This window comes from Oncorhynchus mykiss, chromosome 2 (assembly GCF_057628025.1).
Source record: "Oncorhynchus mykiss isolate SJ-2025 chromosome 2, ASM5762802v1, whole genome shotgun sequence".
Classification (NCBI taxonomy): Eukaryota; Metazoa; Chordata; class Actinopteri; order Salmoniformes; family Salmonidae; genus Oncorhynchus; species Oncorhynchus mykiss.
In genome coordinates, this window is record NC_143023.1 from 342,501 (window position 1) to 366,208 (window position 23,708).

At 49.0% G+C, this 23,708-nt stretch overlaps 1 protein-coding gene across 3 annotated transcripts in view; it reads right to left on the reverse strand.

The window, feature by feature from the left end:
* LOC110510416 (regulator of G protein signaling 22) overlaps nucleotides 1–23,708 on the reverse strand; it is an 83,728-nt gene that overhangs the window by 35,891 nt on the left and 24,129 nt on the right. For all 3 annotated transcript variants that reach the window (XM_090215706.1, XM_090215703.1, XM_090215710.1), the window contains exon 9: nucleotides 32–245. In XM_090215706.1, coding sequence (XP_090071832.1) covers nucleotides 32–245 — 214 coding nt within the window. The remainder of the gene's footprint in view (nucleotides 1–31; nucleotides 246–23,708) is intronic.

Sequence of the window (23,708 nt, forward strand, 5' to 3'; positions counted from 1 at the left end):
ATCTCAACTCTCTGTCGGTCACACCTAGTACCTGTGTGTGAGCTGGTGTGGGGGTAAGGTCTCTGGGTAGAGAGGTGTCTGGGCGGATGGTAGGTCGAGGGATAGAGGTGTGAGGCCGGAGGGGGTGGAGGTTGATGTAACGAGGGTTAGGGTTCACACCAGAGGGAGGGTGTAGCTGTCTGTTCCTCCACAGTGACAGTCTGAGAGGATCTACTGATCTCTGGCTCATCCTGAACCTGGGACCCCTGGAACACAACATGAACCTGGGACCCCTGGAACACAACATGAACCTGGGACCCCTGGAACACAACATGAACCTGGGACCCCTGGAACACAACATGAACCTGGGACCCCTGGAACACAACATTAACCTGGGACCCCTGGAACACAACATGAACCTGGGACCCCTGGATCACAACCACAACATGAACCTGGGATCCCTGGAACACAACATCAACATCAACCTGGGACCCCTGGAACACAACCACAACATGAACCTGGGACCCCTGGATCACAACATGAACCTGGGACCCCTGGAACACAACATGAACCTGGGACCCCTGGAACACAACATGAACCTGGGACCCCTGGAACACAACATGAACCTGGGACCCCTGGAACACCACATGAACCTGGGACCCCTGGAACATCACATGAACCTGGGACCCCTGGAACACAACATGAACCTGGGAGACCTGGATCACAACATCAACCTGAGACCCCTGGAACACAACATGAACCTGGGACCCCTGGATCACAACATGAACCTGGGACTGCTGGATCACAACATGAACCTGGGACCCCTGGAACACAACATGAACCTGGGACCCCTGGAACACAACATGAACCTGGGACCCCTGGAACACAACATGAACAGGTGACCAGGTGATCCTAGTTCAGGTCACAGCCTAGTATGGACCAGGTGATCCTAGTTCAGGTCACAGTCTAGTCTAGTACTGATCAGGTGATCCTAGTTCAGGTCACAGTCTAGTCTAGTATGGACCAGGTGATCCTAGTTCAGGTCACAGTCTAGTCTAGTACGGACCAGGGGATGCTAGTTCAGGTCACAGTCTAGTATGGACCAGGTGATCACAGTTCAGGTCACAGCCTAGTATGGACCAGGTGATCCTAGTTCAGGTCACAGTCTAGTACGGACCAGGTGATCACAGTTCAGGTCACAGTCTAGTACGGACCAGGTGATCACAGTTCAGGTCACAGTCTAGTATGGACCAGGTGATCCCAGTTCAGGTCACAGTCTAGTCTAGTATGGACCAGGTGATCACAGTTCAGGTCACAATCCAGTACGGACCAGGTGATCCTAGTTCAGGTCACAGTCTAGTCTAGTGCGGACCAGGTTATGACAGTTCAGGTCACAGTCTAGTCTTGTATGGACCAGGTGATCCTAGTTCAGGTCACAGTCGAGTCTAGTATGGACCAGGTGATCCTAGTTCAGGTCACAGTCTAGTCTAGTACGGACCAGGGGATGCTAGTTCAGGTCACAGTCTAGTCTAGTATGGACCAGGTGATCCTAATTCAGGTCACAGTCTAGTCCAGTATGGACCAGGTGATCACAGTTCAGGTCACAGTCTAGTCTAGTATGGACCAGGTGATCCTAGTTCAGGTCACAGTCTAGTCTAGTACGGACCAGGGGATGCTAGTTCAGGTCACAGTCTAGTCTAGTATGGACCAGGTGATCCTAGTTCAGGTCACAGTCTAGTCTAGTACGGACCAGGGGATGCTAGTTCAGGTCACAGTCTAGTCTAGTATGGACCAGGTGATCCTAATTCAGGTCACAGTCTAGTCCAGTATGGACCAGGTGATCACAGTTCAGGTCACAGTCTAGTCTAGTATGGACCAGGTGATCCTAGTTCAGGTCACAGTCTAGTCTAGTACGGACCAGGGGATGCTAGTTCAGGTCACAGTCTAGTCTAGTATGGACCAGGTGATCCTAGTTCAGGTCACAGTCTAGTCTAGTACGGACCAGGGGATGCTAGTTCAGGTCACAGTCTAGTCTAGTATGGACCAGGTGATCACAGTTCAGGTCACAATCCAGTACGGACCAGGTGATCCTAGTTCAGGTCACAGTCTAGTCTAGTATGGACCAGGTGATCACAGTTCAGGTCACAGTCTAGTCTTGTATGGACCAGGTGATCCTAGTTCAGGTCACAGTCTAGTCTAGTACGGACCAGGGGATGCTAGTTCAGGTCACAGTCTAGTCTAGTATGGACCAGGTGATCCTAATTCAGGTCACAGTCTAGTCCAGTATGGACCAGGTGATCACAGTTCAGGTCACAGTCTAGTCTTGTATGGACCAGGTGATCCTAGTTCAGGTCACAGTCTAGTACGGACCAGGTGATCACAGTTCAGGTCACAGTATAGTATGGACCAGGTGATCCTAGTTCAGGTCACAGTCTAGTATGGACCAGGGGATCCTAGTTCAGGTCACAGTCTAGTCTAGTATGGACCAGGTGATCACAGTTCAGGTCACAGTCTAGTCTAGTACTGACCAGGTGATCCTAGTTCAGGTCACAGTCTAGTCTAGTATGGACCAGGTGATCACAGTTCAGGTCACAGTCTAGTCTAGTATGGACCAGGTGATCCTAGTTCAGGTCACAGTCTAGTCTAGTACGGACCAGGTGATCCTAGTTTAGGTCACAGTCTAGTCTAGTATGGACCAGGTGATCACAGTTCAGGTCACAGTCTAGTACGGACCAGGTGATCACAGTTCAGGTCACAGTCTAGTCTAGTACTGACCAGGTGATCACAGTTCAGGTCACAGTCTAGTATGGACCAGGTGGTCCTAGTTCAGGTCACAGCCTAGTATGGACCAGGTGATCACAGTTCAGGTCACAGTCTAGTCTAGTACTGACCAGGTGATCCTAGTTCAGGTCACAGTCTAGTCTAGTACGGACCAGGTGATCACAGTTCACGTCACAGTCTAGTCTAGTATGGACCAGGTGATCCTAGTTCAGGTCACAGTCTAGTCTAGTACGGACCAGGGGATGCTAGTTCAGGTCACAGTCTAGTATGGACCAGGTGATCACAGTTCAGGTCACAGCCTAGTATGGACCAGGTGATCCTAGTTCAGGTCACAGTCTAGTACGGACCAGGTGATCACAGTTCAGGTCACAGTCTAGTACGGACCAGGTGATCACAGTTCAGGTCACAGTCTAGTATGGACCAGGTGATCCCAGTTCAGGTCACAGTCTAGTCTAGTATGGACCAGGTGATCACAGTTCAGGTCACAATCCAGTACGGACCAGGTGATCCTAGTTCAGGTCACAGTCTAGTCTAGTGCGGACCAGGTTATGACAGTTCAGGTCACAGTCTAGTCTTGTATGGACCAGGTGATCCTAGTTCAGGTCACAGTCGAGTCTAGTATGGACCAGGTGATCCTAGTTCAGGTCACAGTCTAGTCTAGTACGGACCAGGGGATGCTAGTTCAGGTCACAGTCTAGTCTAGTATGGACCAGGTGATCCTAATTCAGGTCACAGTCTAGTCCAGTATGGACCAGGTGATCACAGTTCAGGTCACAGTCTAGTCTAGTATGGACCAGGTGATCCTAGTTCAGGTCACAGTCTAGTCTAGTACGGACCAGGGGATGCTAGTTCAGGTCACAGTCTAGTCTAGTATGGACCAGGTGATCCTAGTTCAGGTCACAGTCTAGTCTAGTACGGACCAGGGGATGCTAGTTCAGGTCACAGTCTAGTCTAGTATGGACCAGGTGATCCTAATTCAGGTCACAGTCTAGTCCAGTATGGACCAGGTGATCACAGTTCAGGTCACAGTCTAGTCTAGTATGGACCAGGTGATCCTAGTTCAGGTCACAGTCTAGTCTAGTACGGACCAGGGGATGCTAGTTCAGGTCACAGTCTAGTCTAGTATGGACCAGGTGATCCTAGTTCAGGTCACAGTCTAGTCTAGTACGGACCAGGGGATGCTAGTTCAGGTCACAGTCTAGTCTAGTATGGACCAGGTGATCACAGTTCAGGTAACAATCCAGTACGGACCAGGTGATCCTAGTTCAGGTCACAGTCTAGTCTAGTATGGACCAGGTGATCACAGTTCAGGTCACAGTCTAGTCTTGTATGGACCAGGTGATCCTAGTTCAGGTCACAGTCTAGTCTAGTACGGACCAGGGGATGCTAGTTCAGGTCACAGTCTAGTCTAGTATGGACCAGGTGATCCTAATTCAGGTCACAGTCTAGTCCAGTATGGACCAGGTGATCACAGTTCAGGTCACAGTCTAGTCTTGTATGGACCAGGTGATCCTAGTTCAGGTCACAGTCTAGTACGGACCAGGTGATCACAGTTCAGGTCACAGTATAGTATGGACCAGGTGATCCTAGTTCAGGTCACAGTCTAGTATGGACCAGGGGATCCTAGTTCAGGTCACAGTCTAGTCTAGTATGGACCAGGTGATCACAGTTCAGGTCACAGTCTAGTCTAGTACTGACCAGGTGATCCTAGTTCAGGTCACAGTCTAGTCTAGTATGGACCAGGTGATCACAGTTCAGGTCACAGTCTAGTCTAGTATGGACCAGGTGATCCTAGTTCAGGTCACAGTCTAGTCTAGTACGGACCAGGTGATCCTAGTTTAGGTCACAGTCTAGTCTAGTATGGACCAGGTGATCACAGTTCAGGTCACAGTCTAGTACGGACCAGGTGATCACAGTTCAGGTCACAGTCTAGTCTAGTACTGACCAGGTGATCACAGTTCAGGTCACAGTCTAGTATGGACCAGGTGGTCCTAGTTCAGGTCACAGCCTAGTATGGACCAGGTGATCACAGTTCAGGTCACAGTCTAGTCTAGTACTGACCAGGTGATCCTAGTTCAGGTCACAGTCTAGTCTAGTATGGACCAGGTGATCACAGTTCACGTCACAGTCTAGTCTAGTATGGACCAGGTGATCCTAGTTCAGGTCACAGTCTAGTCTAGTACGGACCAGGGGATGCTAGTTCAGGTCACAGTCTAGTATGGACCAGGTGATCACAGTTCAGGTCACAGCCTAGTATGGACCAGGTGATCCTAGTTCAGGTCACAGTCTAGTACGGACCAGGTGATCACAGTTCAGGTCACAGTCTAGTACGGACCAGGTGATCACAGTTCAGGTCACAGTCTAGTATGGACCAGGTGATCCCAGTTCAGGTCACAGTCTAGTCTAGTATGGACCAGGTGATCACAGTTCAGGTCACAATCCAGTACGGACCAGGTGATCCTAGTTCAGGTCACAGTCTAGTCTAGTGCGGACCAGGTTATGACAGTTCAGGTCACAGTCTAGTCTTGTATGGACCAGGTGATCCTAGTTCAGGTCACAGTCGAGTCTAGTATGGACCAGGTGATCCTAGTTCAGGTCACAGTCTAGTCTAGTACGGACCAGGGGATGCTAGTTCAGGTCACAGTCTAGTCTAGTATGGACCAGGTGATCCTAATTCAGGTCACAGTCTAGTCCAGTATGGACCAGGTGATCACAGTTCAGGTCACAGTCTAGTCTAGTATGGACCAGGTGATCCTAGTTCAGGTCACAGTCTAGTCTAGTACGGACCAGGGGATGCTAGTTCAGGTCACAGTCTAGTCTAGTATGGACCAGGTGATCCTAGTTCAGGTCACAGTCTAGTCTAGTACGGACCAGGGGATGCTAGTTCAGGTCACAGTCTAGTCTAGTATGGACCAGGTGATCCTAATTCAGGTCACAGTCTAGTCCAGTATGGACCAGGTGATCACAGTTCAGGTCACAGTCTAGTCTAGTATGGACCAGGTGATCCTAGTTCAGGTCACAGTCTAGTCTAGTACGGACCAGGGGATGCTAGTTCAGGTCACAGTCTAGTCTAGTATGGACCAGGTGATCCTAGTTCAGGTCACAGTCTAGTCTAGTACGGACCAGGGGATGCTAGTTCAGGTCACAGTCTAGTCTAGTATGGACCAGGTGATCACAGTTCAGGTCACAATCCAGTACGGACCAGGTGATCCTAGTTCAGGTCACAGTCTAGTCTAGTATGGACCAGGTGATCACAGTTCAGGTCACAGTCTAGTCTTGTATGGACCAGGTGATCCTAGTTCAGGTCACAGTCTAGTACGGACCAGGTGATCACAGTTCACGTCACAGTCTAGTCTAGTATGGACCAGGTGATCCTAGTTCAGGTCACAGTCTAGTCTAGTACGGACCAGGGGATGCTAGTTCAGGTCACAGTCTAGTCTAGTATGGACCAGGTGATCCTAATTCAGGTCACAGTCTAGTCCAGTATGGACCAGGTGATCACAGTTCAGGTCACAGTCTAGTCTTGTATGGACCAGGTGATCCTAGTTCAGGTCACAGTCTAGTACGGACCAGGTGATCACAGTTCAGGTCACAGTATAGTATGGACCAGGTGATCCTAGTTCAGGTCACAGTCTAGTATGGACCAGGGGATCCTAGTTCAGGTCACAGTCTAGTCTAGTATGGACCAGGTGATCACAGTTCAGGTCACAGTCTAGTCTAGTACTGACCAGGTGATCCTAGTTCAGGTCACAGTCTAGTCTAGTATGGACCAGGTGATCACAGTTCAGGTCACAGTCTAGTCTAGTATGGACCAGGTGATCCTAGTTCAGGTCACAGTCTAGTCTAGTACGGACCAGGTGATCCTAGTTTAGGTCACAGTCTAGTCTAGTATGGACCAGGTGATCACAGTTCAGGTCACAGTCTAGTACGGACCAGGTGATCACAGTTCAGGTCACAGTCTAGTCTAGTACTGACCAGGTGATCACAGTTCAGGTCACAGTCTAGTATGGACCAGGTGGTCCTAGTTCAGGTCACAGCCTAGTATGGACCAGGTGATCACAGTTCAGGTCACAGTCTAGTCTAGTACTGACCAGGTGATCCTAGTTCAGGTCACAGTCTAGTCTAGTATGGACCAGGTGATCACAGTTCAGGTCACAGTCTAGTCTAGTATGGACCAGGTGATCCTAGTTCAGGTCACAGTCTAGTCTAGTACGGACCAGGTGATCCTAGTTTAGGTCACAGTCTAGTCTAGTATGGACCAGGTGATCACAGTTCAGGTCACAGTCTAGTACGGACCAGGTGATCACAGTTCAGGTCACAGTCTAGTCTAGTATGGACCAGGTGATCCTAGTTCAGGTCACAGTCTAGTATGGACCAGGTGATCACAGTTCAGGTCACAGTATAGTATGGACCAGGTGATCCTAGTTCTGGTCACAGTCTAGTATGGACCAGGTGATCACAGTTCAGGTCACAGTCTAGTCTAGTACGGACCAGGTGATCCTAGTTCTGGTCACAGTCTAGTATGGACCAGGTGATCACAGTTCAGGTCACAGTCTATTACAGACCAGGTGATCCTAGTTCAGGTCACAGTCTAGCCTAGTACGGACCAGGTGATCACAGTTCAGGTCACAGTCTAGTCTAGTATGGACCAGGTGATCACAGTTCAGGTCACAGTCTAGTCTTGTATGGACCAGGTGATCCTAGTTCAGGTCACAGTCTAGTACGGACCAGGTGATCACAGTTCACGTCACAGTCTAGTCTAGTATGGACCAGGTGATCCTAGTTCAGGTCACAGTCTAGTCTAGTACGGACCAGGGGATGCTAGTTCAGGTCACAGTCTAGTCTAGTATGGACCAGGTGATCCTAATTCAGGTCACAGTCTAGTCCAGTATGGACCAGGTGATCACAGTTCAGGTCACAGTCTAGTCTTGTATGGATCAGGTGATCCTAGTTCAGGTCACAGTCTAGTACGGACCAGGTGATCACAGTTCAGGTCACAGTATAGTATGGACCAGGTGATCCTAGTTCAGGTCACAGTCTAGTATGGACCAGGGGATCCTAGTTCAGGTCACAGTCTAGTCTAGTATGGACCAGGTGATCACAGTTCAGGTCAAAGTCTAGTCTAGTACGGACCAGGTGATCCTAGTTCAGGTCACAGTCTAGTCTAGTATGGACCAGGTGATCACAGTTCAGGTCACAGTCTAGTATGGACCAGGTGATCCTAGTTCAGGTCACAGTCTAGTATGGACCAGGGGATCCTAGTTCAGGTCACAGTCTAGTCTAGTATGGACCAGGTGATCACAGTTCAGGTCACAGTCTAGTCTAGTACTGACCAGGTGATCACAGTTCAGGTCACAGTCTAGTATGGACCAGGTGATCACAGTTCAGGTCACAGTCTAGTCTAGTATGGACCAGGTGATCATAGCTCAGGTCACAGTCTAGTCTAGTACGGACCAGGTGATCACAGTTCAGGTCACAGTGTAGTACGGACCAGGTGATCACAGTTCAGGTCACAGTCTAGTATGGACCAGGTGGTCCTAGTTCAGGTCACAGCCTAGTATGGACCAGGTGATCACAGTTCAGGTCACAGTCTAGTCTAGTACTGACCAGGTGATCCTAGTTCAGGTCAAAGTCTAGTCTAGTATGGACCAGGTGATCACAGTTCAGGTCACAGTCTAGTCTAGTATGGACCAGGTGATCCTAGTTCAGGTCACAGTCTAGTCTAGTACGGACCAGGGGATGCTAGTTCAGGTCACAGTCTAGTATTGACCAGGTGATCACAGTTCAGGTCACAGTATAGTATGGACCAGGTGATCCTAGTTCAGGTCACAGTCTAGTATGGACCAGGTGATCACAGTTCAGGTCACAGTATAGTATGGACCAGGTGATCCTAGTTCTGGTCACAGTCTAGTATGGACCATGTGATCACAGTTCAGGTCACAGTCTAGTCTAGTACGGACCAGGTGATCCTAGTTCTGGTCACAGTCTAGTATGGACCAGGTGATCACAGTTCAGGTCACAGTCTAGTCTAGTACGGACCAGGTGATCCTAATTCAGGTCACAGTCTAGTCTAGTATGGACCAGGTGATCACAGTTCAGGTCACAGTCTAGTATGGACCAGGTGATCCTAGTTCAGGTCACAGTCTAGCCTAGTACGGACCAGGTGATCACAGTTCAGGTCACAGTCTAGTATGGACCAGGTGTTCCTAGTTCAGGTCACAGTCTAGTTTGGACCAGGTGATCACAGTTCAGGTCACAGTCTATTACAGACCAGGTGATCCTAGTTCAGGTCACAGTCTAGCCTAGTACGGACCAGGTGATCACAGTTCAGGTCACAGTCTAGTCTAGTACGGACCAGGTGATCACAGTTCAGGTCACAGTCTAGTCTAGTATGGACCAGGTGATCACATTTCAGGTCACAGTCTAGTACTGACCAGGTGATCCTAGTTCAGGTCACAGTCTAGTCTAGTATGGACCAGGTGATCCTAGTTCAGGTCACAGTCTAGTCTAGTACGGACCAGGGGATGCTAGTTCAGGTCACAGTCTAGTCTAGTATGGACCAGGTGATCCTAATTCAGGTCACAGTCTAGTCCAGTATGGACCAGGTGATCACAGATCAGGTCACAGTCTAGTCTTGTATGGACCAGGTGATCCTAGTTCAGGTCACAGCCTAGTATGGACCAGGTGATCCTAGTTCAGGTCACAGTCTAGTACGGACCAGGTGATCCCAGTTCAGGTCACAGTCTAGTCTAGTATGGACCAGGTGATCACAGTTCAGGTCACAATCCAGTACGGACCAGGTGATCCTAGTTCAGGTCACAGTCTAGTCTTGTATGGACCAGGTGATCCTAGTTCAGGTCACAGTCTAGTACGGACCAGGTGATCACAGTTCACGTCACAGTCTAGTCTAGTATGGACCAGGTGATCCTAGTTCAGGTCACAGTCTAGTCTAGTACGGACCAGGGGATGCTAGTTCAGGTCACAGTCTAGTCTAGTATGGACCAGGTGATCCTAATTCAGGTCACAGTCTAGTCCAGTATGGACCAGGTGATCACAGTTCAGGTCACAGTCTAGTCTTGTATGGACCAGGTGATCCTAGTTCAGGTCACAGTCTAGTACGGACCAGGTGATCACAGTTCAGGTCACAGTATAGTATGGACCAGGTGATCCTAGTTCAGGTCACAGTCTAGTATGGACCAGGGGATCCTAGTTCAGGTCACAGTCTAGTCTAGTATGGACCAGGTGATCACAGTTCAGGTCACAGTCTAGTCTAGTACTGACCAGGTGATCCTAGTTCAGGTCACAGTCTAGTCTAGTATGGACCAGGTGATCACAGTTCAGGTCACAGTCTAGTCTAGTATGGACCAGGTGATCCTAGTTCAGGTCACAGTCTAGTCTAGTACGGACCAGGTGATCCTAGTTTAGGTCACAGTCTAGTCTAGTATGGACCAGGTGATCACAGTTCAGGTCACAGTCTAGTACGGACCAGGTGATCACAGTTCAGGTCACAGTCTAGTCTAGTACTGACCAGGTGATCACAGTTCAGGTCACAGTCTAGTATGGACCAGGTGGTCCTAGTTCAGGTCACAGCCTAGTATGGACCAGGTGATCACAGTTCAGGTCACAGTCTAGTCTAGTACTGACCAGGTGATCCTAGTTCAGGTCACAGTCTAGTCTAGTATGGACCAGGTGATCACAGTTCAGGTCACAGTCTAGTCTAGTATGGACCAGGTGATCCTAGTTCAGGTCACAGTCTAGTCTAGTACGGACCAGGTGATCCTAGTTTAGGTCACAGTCTAGTCTAGTATGGACCAGGTGATCACAGTTCAGGTCACAGTCTAGTACGGACCAGGTGATCACAGTTCAGGTCACAGTCTAGTCTAGTATGGACCAGGTGATCCTAGTTCAGGTCACAGTCTAGTATGGACCAGGTGATCACAGTTCAGGTCACAGTATAGTATGGACCAGGTGATCCTAGTTCTGGTCACAGTCTAGTATGGACCAGGTGATCACAGTTCAGGTCACAGTCTAGTCTAGTACGGACCAGGTGATCCTAGTTCTGGTCACAGTCTAGTATGGACCAGGTGATCACAGTTCAGGTCACAGTCTATTACAGACCAGGTGATCCTAGTTCAGGTCACAGTCTAGCCTAGTACGGACCAGGTGATCACAGTTCAGGTCACAGTCTAGTCTAGTATGGACCAGGTGATCACAGTTCAGGTCACAGTCTAGTCTTGTATGGACCAGGTGATCCTAGTTCAGGTCACAGTCTAGTACGGACCAGGTGATCACAGTTCAGGTCACAGTATAGTATGGACCAGGTGATCACAGTTCAGGTCACAGTCTAGTCTAGTATGGACCAGGTGATCATAGCTCAGGTCACAGTCTAGTCTAGTACGGACCAGGTGATCACAGTTCAGGTCACAGTGTAGTACGGACCAGGTGATCACAGTTCAGGTCACAGTATAGTATGGACCAGGTGATCCTAGTTCTGGTCACAGTCTAGTATGGACCAGGTGATCACAGTTCAGGTCACAGTCTAGTCTAGTACGGACCAGGTGATCCTAGTTCTGGTCACAGTCTAGTATGGACCAGGTGATCACAGTTCAGGTCACAGTCTATTACAGACCAGGTGATCCTAGTTCAGGTCACAGTCTAGCCTAGTACGGACCAGGTGATCACAGTTCAGGTCACAGTCTAGTCTAGTATGGACCAGGTGATCACAGTTCAGGTCACAGTCTAGTCTTGTATGGACCAGGTGATCCTAGTTCAGGTCACAGTCTAGTACTGACCAGGTGATCACAGTTCAGGTCACAGTCTAGTATGGACCAGGTGATCACAGTTCAGGTCACAGTCTAGTCTAGTATGGACCAGGTGATCATAGCTCAGGTCACAGTCTAGTCTAGTACGGACCAGGTGATCACAGTTCAGGTCACAGTGTAGTACGGACCAGGTGATCACAGTTCAGGTCACAGTCTAGTATGGACCAGGTGGTCCTAGTTCAGGTCACAGCCTAGTATGGACCAGGTGATCACAGTTCAGGTCACAGTCTAGTCTAGTACTGACCAGGTGATCCTAGTTCAGGTCAAAGTCTAGTCTAGTATGGACCAGGTGATCACAGTTCAGGTCACAGTCTAGTCTAGTATGGACCAGGTGATCCTAGTTCAGGTCACAGTCTAGTCTAGTACGGACCAGGGGATGCTAGTTCAGGTCACAGTCTAGTATTGACCAGGTGATCACAGTTCAGGTCACAGTATAGTATGGACCAGGTGATCCTAGTTCAGGTCACAGTCTAGTATGGACCAGGTGATCACAGTTCAGGTCACAGTATAGTATGGACCAGGTGATCCTAGTTCTGGTCACAGTCTAGTATGGACCATGTGATCACAGTTCAGGTCACAGTCTAGTCTAGTACGGACCAGGTGATCCTAGTTCTGGTCACAGTCTAGTATGGACCAGGTGATCACAGTTCAGGTCACAGTCTAGTCTAGTACGGACCAGGTGATCCTAATTCAGGTCACAGTCTAGTCTAGTATGGACCAGGTGATCACAGTTCAGGTCACAGTCTAGTATGGACCAGGTGATCCTAGTTCAGGTCACAGTCTAGCCTAGTACGGACCAGGTGATCACAGTTCAGGTCACAGTCTAGTATGGACCAGGTGTTCCTAGTTCAGGTCACAGTCTAGTTTGGACCAGGTGATCACAGTTCAGGTCACAGTCTATTACAGACCAGGTGATCCTAGTTCAGGTCACAGTCTAGCCTAGTACGGACCAGGTGATCACAGTTCAGGTCACAGTCTAGTCTAGTACGGACCAGGTGATCACAGTTCAGGTCACAGTCTAGTCTAGTATGGACCAGGTGATCACATTTCAGGTCACAGTCTAGTACTGACCAGGTGATCCTAGTTCAGGTCACAGTCTAGTCTAGTATGGACCAGGTGATCCTAGTTCAGGTCACAGTCTAGTACGGACCAGGTGATCACAGTTCACGTCACAGTCTAGTCTAGTATGGACCAGGTGATCCTAGTTCAGGTCACAGTCTAGTCTAGTACGGACCAGGGGATGCTAGTTCAGGTCACAGTCTAGTACGGACCAGGTGATCCCAGTTCAGGTCACAGTCTAGTCTAGTATGGACCAGGTGATCACAGTTCAGGTCACAATCCAGTACGGACCAGGTGATCCTAGTTCAGGTCACAGTCTAGTCTTGTATGGACCAGGTGATCCTAGTTCAGGTCACAGTCTAGTACGGACCAGGTGATCACAGTTCACGTCACAGTCTAGTCTAGTATGGACCAGGTGATCCTAGTTCAGGTCACAGTCTAGTCTAGTACGGACCAGGGGATGCTAGTTCAGGTCACAGTCTAGTCTAGTATGGACCAGGTGATCCTAATTCAGGTCACAGTCTAGTCCAGTATGGACCAGGTGATCACAGTTCAGGTCACAGTCTAGTCTTGTATGGACCAGGTGATCCTAGTTCAGGTCACAGTCTAGTACGGACCAGGTGATCACAGTTCAGGTCACAGTATAGTATGGACCAGGTGATCCTAGTTCAGGTCACAGTCTAGTATGGACCAGGGGATCCTAGTTCAGGTCACAGTCTAGTCTAGTATGGACCAGGTGATCACAGTTCAGGTCACAGTCTAGTCTAGTACTGACCAGGTGATCCTAGTTCAGGTCACAGTCTAGTCTAGTATGGACCAGGTGATCACAGTTCAGGTCACAGTCTAGTCTAGTATGGACCAGGTGATCCTAGTTCAGGTCACAGTCTAGTCTAGTACGGACCAGGTGATCCTAGTTTAGGTCACAGTCTAGTCTAGTATGGACCAGGTGATCACAGTTCAGGTCACAGTCTAGTACGGACCAGGTGATCACAGTTCAGGTCACAGTCTAGTCTAGTACTGACCAGGTGATCACAGTTCAGGTCACAGTCTAGTATGGACCAGGTGGTCCTAGTTCAGGTCACAGCCTAGTATGGACCAGGTGATCACAGTTCAGGTCACAGTCTAGTCTAGTACTGACCAGGTGATCCTAGTTCAGGTCACAGTCTAGTCTAGTATGGACCAGGTGATCACAGTTCAGGTCACAGTCTAGTCTAGTATGGACCAGGTGATCCTAGTTCAGGTCACAGTCTAGTCTAGTACGGACCAGGTGATCCTAGTTTAGGTCACAGTCTAGTCTAGTATGGACCAGGTGATCACAGTTCAGGTCACAGTCTAGTACGGACCAGGTGATCACAGTTCAGGTCACAGTCTAGTCTAGTATGGACCAGGTGATCCTAGTTCAGGTCACAGTCTAGTATGGACCAGGTGATCACAGTTCAGGTCACAGTATAGTATGGACCAGGTGATCCTAGTTCTGGTCACAGTCTAGTATGGACCAGGTGATCACAGTTCAGGTCACAGTCTAGTCTAGTACGGACCAGGTGATCCTAGTTCTGGTCACAGTCTAGTATGGACCAGGTGATCACAGTTCAGGTCACAGTCTATTACAGACCAGGTGATCCTAGTTCAGGTCACAGTCTAGCCTAGTACGGACCAGGTGATCACAGTTCAGGTCACAGTCTAGTCTAGTATGGACCAGGTGATCACAGTTCAGGTCACAGTCTAGTCTTGTATGGACCAGGTGATCCTAGTTCAGGTCACAGTCTAGTACGGACCAGGTGATCACAGTTCAGGTCACAGTATAGTATGGACCAGGTGATCCTAGTTCAGGTCACAGTCTAGTATGGACCAGGGGATCCTAGTTCAGGTCACAGTCTAGTCTAGTATGGACCAGGTGATCACAGTTCAGGTCACAGTCTAGTCTAGTACTGACCAGGTGATCCTAGTTCAGGTCACAGTCTAGTCTAGTATGGACCAGGTGATCACAGTTCAGGTCACAGTCTAGTCTAGTATGGACCAGGTGATCCTAGTTCAGGTCACAGTCTAGTCTAGTACGGACCAGGTGATCCTAGTTTAGGTCACAGTCTAGTCTAGTATGGACCAGGTGATCACAGTTCAGGTCACAGTCTAGTACGGACCAGGTGATCACAGTTCAGGTCACAGTCTAGTCTAGTACTGACCAGGTGATCACAGTTCAGGTCACAGTCTAGTATGGACCAGGTGGTCCTAGTTCAGGTCACAGCCTAGTATGGACCAGGTGATCACAGTTCAGGTCACAGTCTAGTCTAGTACTGACCAGGTGATCCTAGTTCAGGTCACAGTCTAGTCTAGTATGGACCAGGTGATCACAGTTCAGGTCACAGTCTAGTCTAGTATGGACCAGGTGATCCTAGTTCAGGTCACAGTCTAGTCTAGTACGGACCAGGTGATCCTAGTTTAGGTCACAGTCTAGTCTAGTATGGACCAGGTGATCACAGTTCAGGTCACAGTCTAGTACGGACCAGGTGATCACAGTTCAGGTCACAGTCTAGTCTAGTATGGACCAGGTGATCCTAGTTCAGGTCACAGTCTAGTATGGACCAGGTGATCACAGTTCAGGTCACAGTATAGTATGGACCAGGTGATCCTAGTTCTGGTCACAGTCTAGTATGGACCAGGTGATCACAGTTCAGGTCACAGTCTAGTCTAGTACGGACCAGGTGATCCTAGTTCTGGTCACAGTCTAGTATGGACCAGGTGATCACAGTTCAGGTCACAGTCTATTACAGACCAGGTGATCCTAGTTCAGGTCACAGTCTAGCCTAGTACGGACCAGGTGATCACAGTTCAGGTCACAGTCTAGTCTAGTATGGACCAGGTGATCACAGTTCAGGTCACAGTCTAGTCTTGTATGGACCAGGTGATCCTAGTTCAGGTCACAGTCTAGTACGGACCAGGTGATCACAGTTCACGTCACAGTCTAGTCTAGTATGGACCAGGTGATCCTAGTTCAGGTCACAGTCTAGTCTAGTACGGACCAGGGGATGCTAGTTCAGGTCACAGTCTAGTCTAGTATGGACCAGGTGATCCTAATTCAGGTCACAGTCTAGTCCAGTATGGACCAGGTGATCACAGTTCAGGTCACAGTCTAGTCTTGTATGGATCAGGTGATCCTAGTTCAGGTCACAGTCTAGTACGGACCAGGTGATCACAGTTCAGGTCACAGTATAGTATGGACCAGGTGATCCTAGTTCAGGTCACAGTCTAGTATGGACCAGGGGATCCTAGTTCAGGTCACAGTCTAGTCTAGTATGGACCAGGTGATCACAGTTCAGGTCAAAGTCTAGTCTAGTACGGACCAGGTGATCCTAGTTCAGGTCACAGTCTAGTCTAGTATGGACCAGGTGATCACAGTTCAGGTCACAGTCTAGTATGGACCAGGTGATCCTAGTTCAGGTCACAGTCTAGTATGGACCAGGGGATCCTAGTTCAGGTCACAGTCTAGTCTAGTATGGACCAGGTGATCACAGTTCAGGTCACAGTCTAGTCTAGTACTGACCAGGTGATCACAGTTCAGGTCACAGTCTAGTATGGACCAGGTGATCACAGTTCAGGTCACAGTCTAGTCTAGTATGGACCAGGTGATCATAGCTCAGGTCACAGTCTAGTCTAGTACGGACCAGGTGATCACAGTTCAGGTCACAGTCTAGTACGGACCAGGTGATCACAGTTCAGGTCACAGTCTAGTATGGACCAGGTGGTCCTAGTTCAGGTCACAGCCTAGTATGGACCAGGTGATCACAGTTCAGGTCACAGTCTAGTCTAGTACTGACCAGGTGATCCTAGTTCAGGTCAAAGTCTAGTCTAGTATGGACCAGGTGATCACAGTTCAGGTCACAGTCTAGTCTAGTATGGACCAGGTGATCCTAGTTCAGGTCACAGTCTAGTCTAGTACGGACCAGGGGATGCTAGTTCAGGTCACAGTCTAGTATTGACCAGGTGATCACAGTTCAGGTCACAGTATAGTATGGACCAGGTGATCCTAGTTCAGGTCACAGTCTAGTATGGACCAGGTGATCACAGTTCAGGTCACAGTATAGTATGGACCAGGTGATCCTAGTTCTGGTCACAGTCTAGTATGGACCATGTGATCACAGTTCAGGTCACAGTCTAGTCTAGTACGGACCAGGTGATCCTAGTTCTGGTCACAGTCTAGTATGGACCAGGTGATCACAGTTCAGGTCACAGTCTAGTCTAGTACGGACCAGGTGATCCTAGTTCAGGTCACAGTCTAGTCTAGTATGGACCAGGTGATCACAGTTCAGGTCACAGTCTAGTATGGACCAGGTGATCCTAGTTCAGGTCACAGTCTAGCCTAGTACGGACCAGGTGATCACAGTTCAGGTCACAGTCTAGTATGGACCAGGTGTTCCTAGTTCAGGTCACAGTCTAGTTTGGACCAGGTGATCACAGTTCAGGTCACAGTCTATTACAGACCAGGTGATCCTAGTTCAGGTCACAGTCTAGCCTAGTACGGACCAGGTGATCACAGTTCAGGTCACAGTCTAGTCTAGTACGGACCAGGTGATCACAGTTCAGGTCACAGTCTAGTCTAGTATGGACCAGGTGATCACATTTCAGGTCACAGTCTAGTACTGACCAGGTGATCCTAGTTCAGGTCACAGTCTAGTCTAGTATGGACCAGGTGATCCTAGTTCAGGTCACAGTCTAGTCTAGTACGGACCAGGGGATGCTAGTTCAGGTCACAGTCTAGTCTAGTATGGACCAGGTGATCCTAATTCAGGTCACAGTCTAGTCCAGTATGGACCAGGTGATCACAGATCAGGTCACAGTCTAGTCTTGTATGGACCAGGTGATCCTAGTTCAGGTCACAGCCTAGTATGGACCAGGTGATCCTAGTTCAGGTCACAGTCTAGTACGGACCAGGTGATCCCAGTTCAGGTCACAGTCTAGTCTAGTATGGACCAGGTGATCACAGTTCAGGTCACAATCCAGTACGGACCAGGTGATCCTAGTTCAGGTCACAGTCTAGTCTTGTATGGACCAGGTGATCCTAGTTCAGGTCACAGTCTAGTACGGACCAGGTGATCACAGTTCACGTCACAGTCTAGTCTAGTATGGACCAGGTGATCCTAGTTCAGGTCACAGTCTAGTCTAGTACGGACCAGGGGATGCTAGTTCAGGTCACAGTCTAGTCTAGTATGGACCAGGTGATCCTAATTCAGGTCACAGTCTAGTCCAGTATGGACCAGGTGATCACAGTTCAGGTCACAGTCTAGTCTTGTATGGACCAGGTGATCCTAGTTCAGGTCACAGTCTAGTACGGACCAGGTGATCACAGTTCAGGTCACAGTATAGTATGGACCAGGTGATCCTAGTTCAGGTCACAGTCTAGTATGGACCAGGGGATCCTAGTTCAGGTCACAGTCTAGTCTAGTATGGACCAGGTGATCACAGTTCAGGTCACAGTCTAGTCTAGTACTGACCAGGTGATCCTAGTTCAGGTCACAGTCTAGTCTAGTATGGACCAGGTGATCACAGTTCAGGTCACAGTCTAGTCTAGTATGGACCAGGTGATCCTAGTTCAGGTCACAGTCTAGTCTAGTACGGACCAGGTGATCCTAGTTTAGGTCACAGTCTAGTCTAGTATGGACCAGGTGATCACAGTTCAGGTCACAGTCTAGTACGGACCAGGTGATCACAGTTCAGGTCACAGTCTAGTCTAGTACTGACCAGGTGATCACAGTTCAGGTCACAGTCTAGTATGGACCAGGTGATCACAGTTCAGGTCACAGTCTAGTCTAGTATGGACCAGGTGATCATAGCTGAGGTCACAGTCTAGTCTAGTACGGACCAGGTGATCACAGTTCAGGTCACAGTCTAGTTTGGACCAGGTGATCACAGTTCAGGTCACAGTCTAGTATGGACCAGGTGGTCCTAGTTCAGGTCACAGCCTAGTATGGACCAGGTGATCACAGTTCAGGTCACAGTCTAGTCTAGTACTGACCAGGTGATCCTAGTTCAGGTCACAGTCTAGTCTAGTATGGACCAGGTGATCACAGTTCAGGTCACAGTCTAGTCTAGTATGGACCAGGTGATCCTAGTTCAGGTCACAGTCTAGTCTAGTACGGACCAGGTGATCCTAGTTTAGGTCACAGTCTAGTCTAGTATGGACCAGGTGATCACAGTTCAGGTCACAGTCTAGTACGGACCAGGTGATCACAGTTCAGGTCACAGTCTAGTCTAGTATGGACCAGGTGATCCTAGTTCAGGTCACAGTCTAGTATGGACCAGGTGATCACAGTTCAGGTCACAGTATAGTATGGACCAGGTGATCCTAGTTCTGGTCACAGTCTAGTATGGACCAGGTGATCACAGTTCAGGTCACAGTCTAGTCTAGTACGGACCAGGTGATCCTAGTTCTGGTCACAGTCTAGTATGGACCAGGTGATCATAGTTCAGGTCACAGTCTAGTCTAGTACGGACCAGGTGATCCTAGTTCAGGTCACAGTCTAGTCTAGTATGGACCAGGTGATCACAGTTCAGGTCACAGTCTAGTATGGACCAGGTGATCCTAGTTCAGGTCACAGTCTAGCCTAGTACGGACCAGGTGATCACAGTTCAGGTCACATTCTAGTATGGACCAGGTGTTCCTAGTTCAGGTCACAGTCTAGTTTGGACCAGGTGATCACAGTTCAGGTCACAGTCTATTACAGACCAGGTGATCCTAGTTCAGGTCACAGTCTAGCCTAGTACGGACCAGGTGATCACAGTTCAGGTCACAGTCTAGTCTAGTACGAACCAGGTGATCACAGTTCAGGTCACAGTCTAGTCTAGTATGGACCAGGTGATCACATTTCAGGTCACAGTCTAGTACTGACCAGGTGATCCTAGTTCAGGTCACAGTCTAGTCTAGTATGGACCAGGTGATCACATTTCAGGTCACAGTCTAGTATGGACCAGGGGATCCTAGTTCAGATCACAGTCTAGTATGGACCAGGTGATCCCAGTTCAGGTCACAGTCTAGTCTAGTATGGACCAGGTGATCACAGTTCAGGTCACAGTCTAGTCTAGTATGGACCAGGTGATCCTAGTTCAGGTCACAGTCTAGTCTAGTACGGACCAAGTGATCACAGTTCAGGTCACAGTCTAGTACTGACCAGGTGATCCTAGTTCAGGTCACAGTCTAGTCTAGTATGGACAAGGTGATCACATTTCAGGTCACAGTCTAGTATGGACCAGGTGATCCCAGTTCAGGTCACAGTCTAGTCCAGTATGGACCAGGTGATCACAGTTCAGGTCACAGTCTAGTCTTGTATGGACCAGGTGATCCTAGTTCAGGTCACAGTCTAGTACGGACCAGGTGATCACAGTTCAGGTCACAGTATAGTATGGACCAGGTGATCCTAGTTCAGGTCACAGTCTAGTATGGACCAGGGGATCCTAGTTCAGGTCACAGTCTAGTCTAGTATGGACCAGGTGATCCCAGTTCAGGTCACAGTCTAGTCTAGTACTGACCAGGTGATCCTAGTTCAGGTCACAGTCTAGTCTAGTATGGACCAGGTGATCACAGTTCAGGTCACAGTCTAGTCTAGTATGGACCAGGTGATCCTAGTTCAGGTCACAGTCTAGTCTAGTACGGACCAGGTGATCCTAGTTTAGGTCACAGTCTAGTCTAGTATGGACCAGGTGATCACAGTTCAGGTCACAGTCTAGTACGGACCAGGTGATCACAGTTCAGGTCACAGTCTAGTCTAGTACTGACCAGGTGATCACAGTTCAGGTCACAGTCTAGTATGGACCAGGTGGTCCTAGTTCAGGTCACAGCCTAGTATGGACCAGGTGATCAAAGTTCAGGTCACAGTCTAGTCTAGTACTGACCAGGTGATCCTAGTTCAGGTCACAGTCTAGTCTAGTATGGACCAGGTGATCACAGTTCAGGTCACAGTCTAGTCTAGTATGGACCAGGTGATCCTAGTTCAGGTCACAGTCTAGTCTAGTACGGACCAGGTGATCCTAGTTTAGGTCACAGTCTAGTCTAGTATGGACCAGGTGATCACAGTTCAGGTCACAGTCTAGTACGGACCAGGTGATCACAGTTCAGGTCACAGTCTAGTCTAGTATGGACCAGGTGATCCTAGTTCAGGTCACAGTCTAGTATGGACCAGGTGATCACAGTTCAGGTCACAGTATAGTATGGACCAGGTGTTCCTAGTTCAGGTCACAGTCTATTACAGACCAGGTGATCCTAGTTCAGGTCACAGTCTAGCCTAGTACGGACCAGGTGATCACAGTTCAGGTCACAGTCTAGTCTAGTACGGACCAGGTGATCACAGTTCAGGTCACAGTCTAGTCTAGTATGGACCAGGTGATCACATTTCAGGTCACAGTCTAGTACTGACCAGGTGATCCTAGTTCAGGTCACAGTCTAGTCTAGTATGGACCAGGTGATCCTAGTTCAGGTCACAGTCTAGTCTAGTACGGACCAGGGGATGCTAGTTCAGGTCACAGTCTAGTCTAGTATGGACCAGGTGATCCTAATTCAGGTCACAGTCTAGTCCAGTATGGACCAGGTGATCACAGATCAGGTCACAGTCTAGTCTTGTATGGACCAGGTGATCCTAGTTCAGGTCACAGCCTAGTATGGACCAGGTGATCCTAGTTCAGGTCACAGTCTAGTACGGACCAGGTGATCCCAGTTCAGGTCACAGTCTAGTCTAGTATGGACCAGGTGATCACAGTTCAGGTCACAATCCAGTACGGACCAGGTGATCCTAGTTCAGGTCACAGTCTAGTCTTGTATGGACCAGGTGATCCTAGTTCAGGTCACAGTCTAGTACGGACCAGGTGATCACAGTTCACGTCACAGTCCAGTCTAGTATGGACCAGGTGATCCTAGTTCAGGTCACAGTCTAGTCTAGTACGGACCAGGGGATGCTAGTTCAGGTCACAGTCTAGTCTAGTATGGACCAGGTGATCCTAATTCAGGTCACAGTCTAGTCCAGTATGGACCAGGTGATCACAGTTCAGGTCACAGTCTAGTCTTGTATGGACCAGGTGATCCTAGTTCAGGTCACAGTCTAGTACGGACCAGGTGATCACAGTTCAGGTCACAGTATAGTATGGACCAGGTGATCCTAGTTCAGGTCACAGTCTAGTATGGACCAGGGGATCCTAGTTCAGGTCACAGTCTAGTCTAGTATGGACCAGGTGATCACAGTTCAGGTCACAGTCTAGTCTAGTACTGACCAGGTGATCCTAGTTCAGGTCACAGTCTAGTCTAGTATGGACCAGGTGATCACAGTTCAAGTCACAGTCTAGTCTAGTATGGACCAGGTGATCCTAGTTCAGGTCACAGTCTAGTCTAGTACGGACCAGGTGATCCTAGTTTAGGTCACAGTCTAGTCTAGTATGGACCAGGTGATCACAGTTCAGGTCACAGTCTAGTACGGACCAGGTGATCACAGTTCAGGTCACAGTCTAGTCTAGTACTGACCAGGTGATCACAGTTCAGGTCACAGTCTAGTATGGACCAGGTGATCACAGTTCAGGTCACAGTCTAGTCTAGTATGGACCAGGTGATCATAGCTGAGGTCACAGTCTAGTCTAGTACGGACCAGGTGATCACAGTTCAGGTCACAGTCTAGTTTGGACCAGGTGATCACAGTTCAGGTCACAGTCTAGTATGGACCAGGTGGTCCTAGTTCAGGTCACAGCCTAGTATGGACCAGGTGATCACAGTTCAGGTCACAGTCTAGTCTAGTACTGACCAGGTGATCCTAGTTCAGGTCACAGTCTAGTCTAGTATGGACCAGGTGATCACAGTTCAGGTCACAGTCTAGTCTAGTATGGACCAGGTGATCCTAGTTCAGGTCACAGTCTAGTCTAGTACGGACCAGGTGATCCTAGTTTAGGTCACAGTCTAGTCTAGTATGGACCAGGTGATCACAGTTCAGGTCACAGTCTAGTACGGACCAGGTGATCACAGTTCAGGTCACAGTCTAGTCTAGTATGGACCAGGTGATCCTAGTTCAGGTCACAGTCTAGTATGGACCAGGTGATCACAGTTCAGGTCACAGTATAGTATGGACCAGGTGATCCTAGTTCTGGTCACAGTCTAGTATGGACCAGGTGATCACAGTTCAGGTCACAGTCTAGTCTAGTACGGACCAGGTGATCCTAGTTCTGGTCACAGTCTAGTATGGACCAGGTGATCATAGTTCAGGTCACAGTCTAGTCTAGTACGGACCAGGTGATCCTAGTTCAGGTCACAGTCTAGTCTAGTATGGACCAGGTGATCACAGTTCAGGTCACAGTCTAGTATGGACCAGGTGATCCTAGTTCAGGTCACAGTCTAGCCTAGTACGGACCAGGTGATCACAGTTCAGGTCACATTCTAGTATGGACCAGGTGTTCCTAGTTCAGGTCACAGTCTAGTTTGGACCAGGTGATCACAGTTCAGGTCACAGTCTATTACAGACCAGGTGATCCTAGTTCAGGTCACAGTCTAGCCTAGTACGGACCAGGTGATCACAGTTCAGGTCACAGTCTAGTCTAGTACGGACCAGGTGATCACAGTTCAGGTCACAGTCTAGTCTAGTATGGACCAGGTGATCACATTTCAGGTCACAGTCTAGTACTGACCAGGTGATCCTAGTTCAGGTCACAGTCTAGTCTAGTATGGACCAGGTGATCACATTTCAGGTCACAGTCTAGTATGGACCAGGGGATCCTAGTTCAGATCACAGTCTAGTATGGACCAGGTGATCCCAGTTCAGGTCACAGTCTAGTCTAGTATGGACCAGGTGATCACAGTTCAGGTCACAGTCTAGTCTAGTATGGACCAGGTGATCCTAGTTCAGGTCACAGTCTAGTCTAGTACGGACCAAGTGATCACAGTTCAGGTCACAGTCTAGTACTGACCAGGTGATCCTAGTTCAGGTCACAGTCTAGTCTAGTATGGACAAGGTGATCACATTTCAGGTCACAGTCTAGTATGGACCAGGTGATCCCAGTTCAGGTCACAGTCTAGTCCAGTATGGACCAGGTGATCACAGTTCAGGTCAC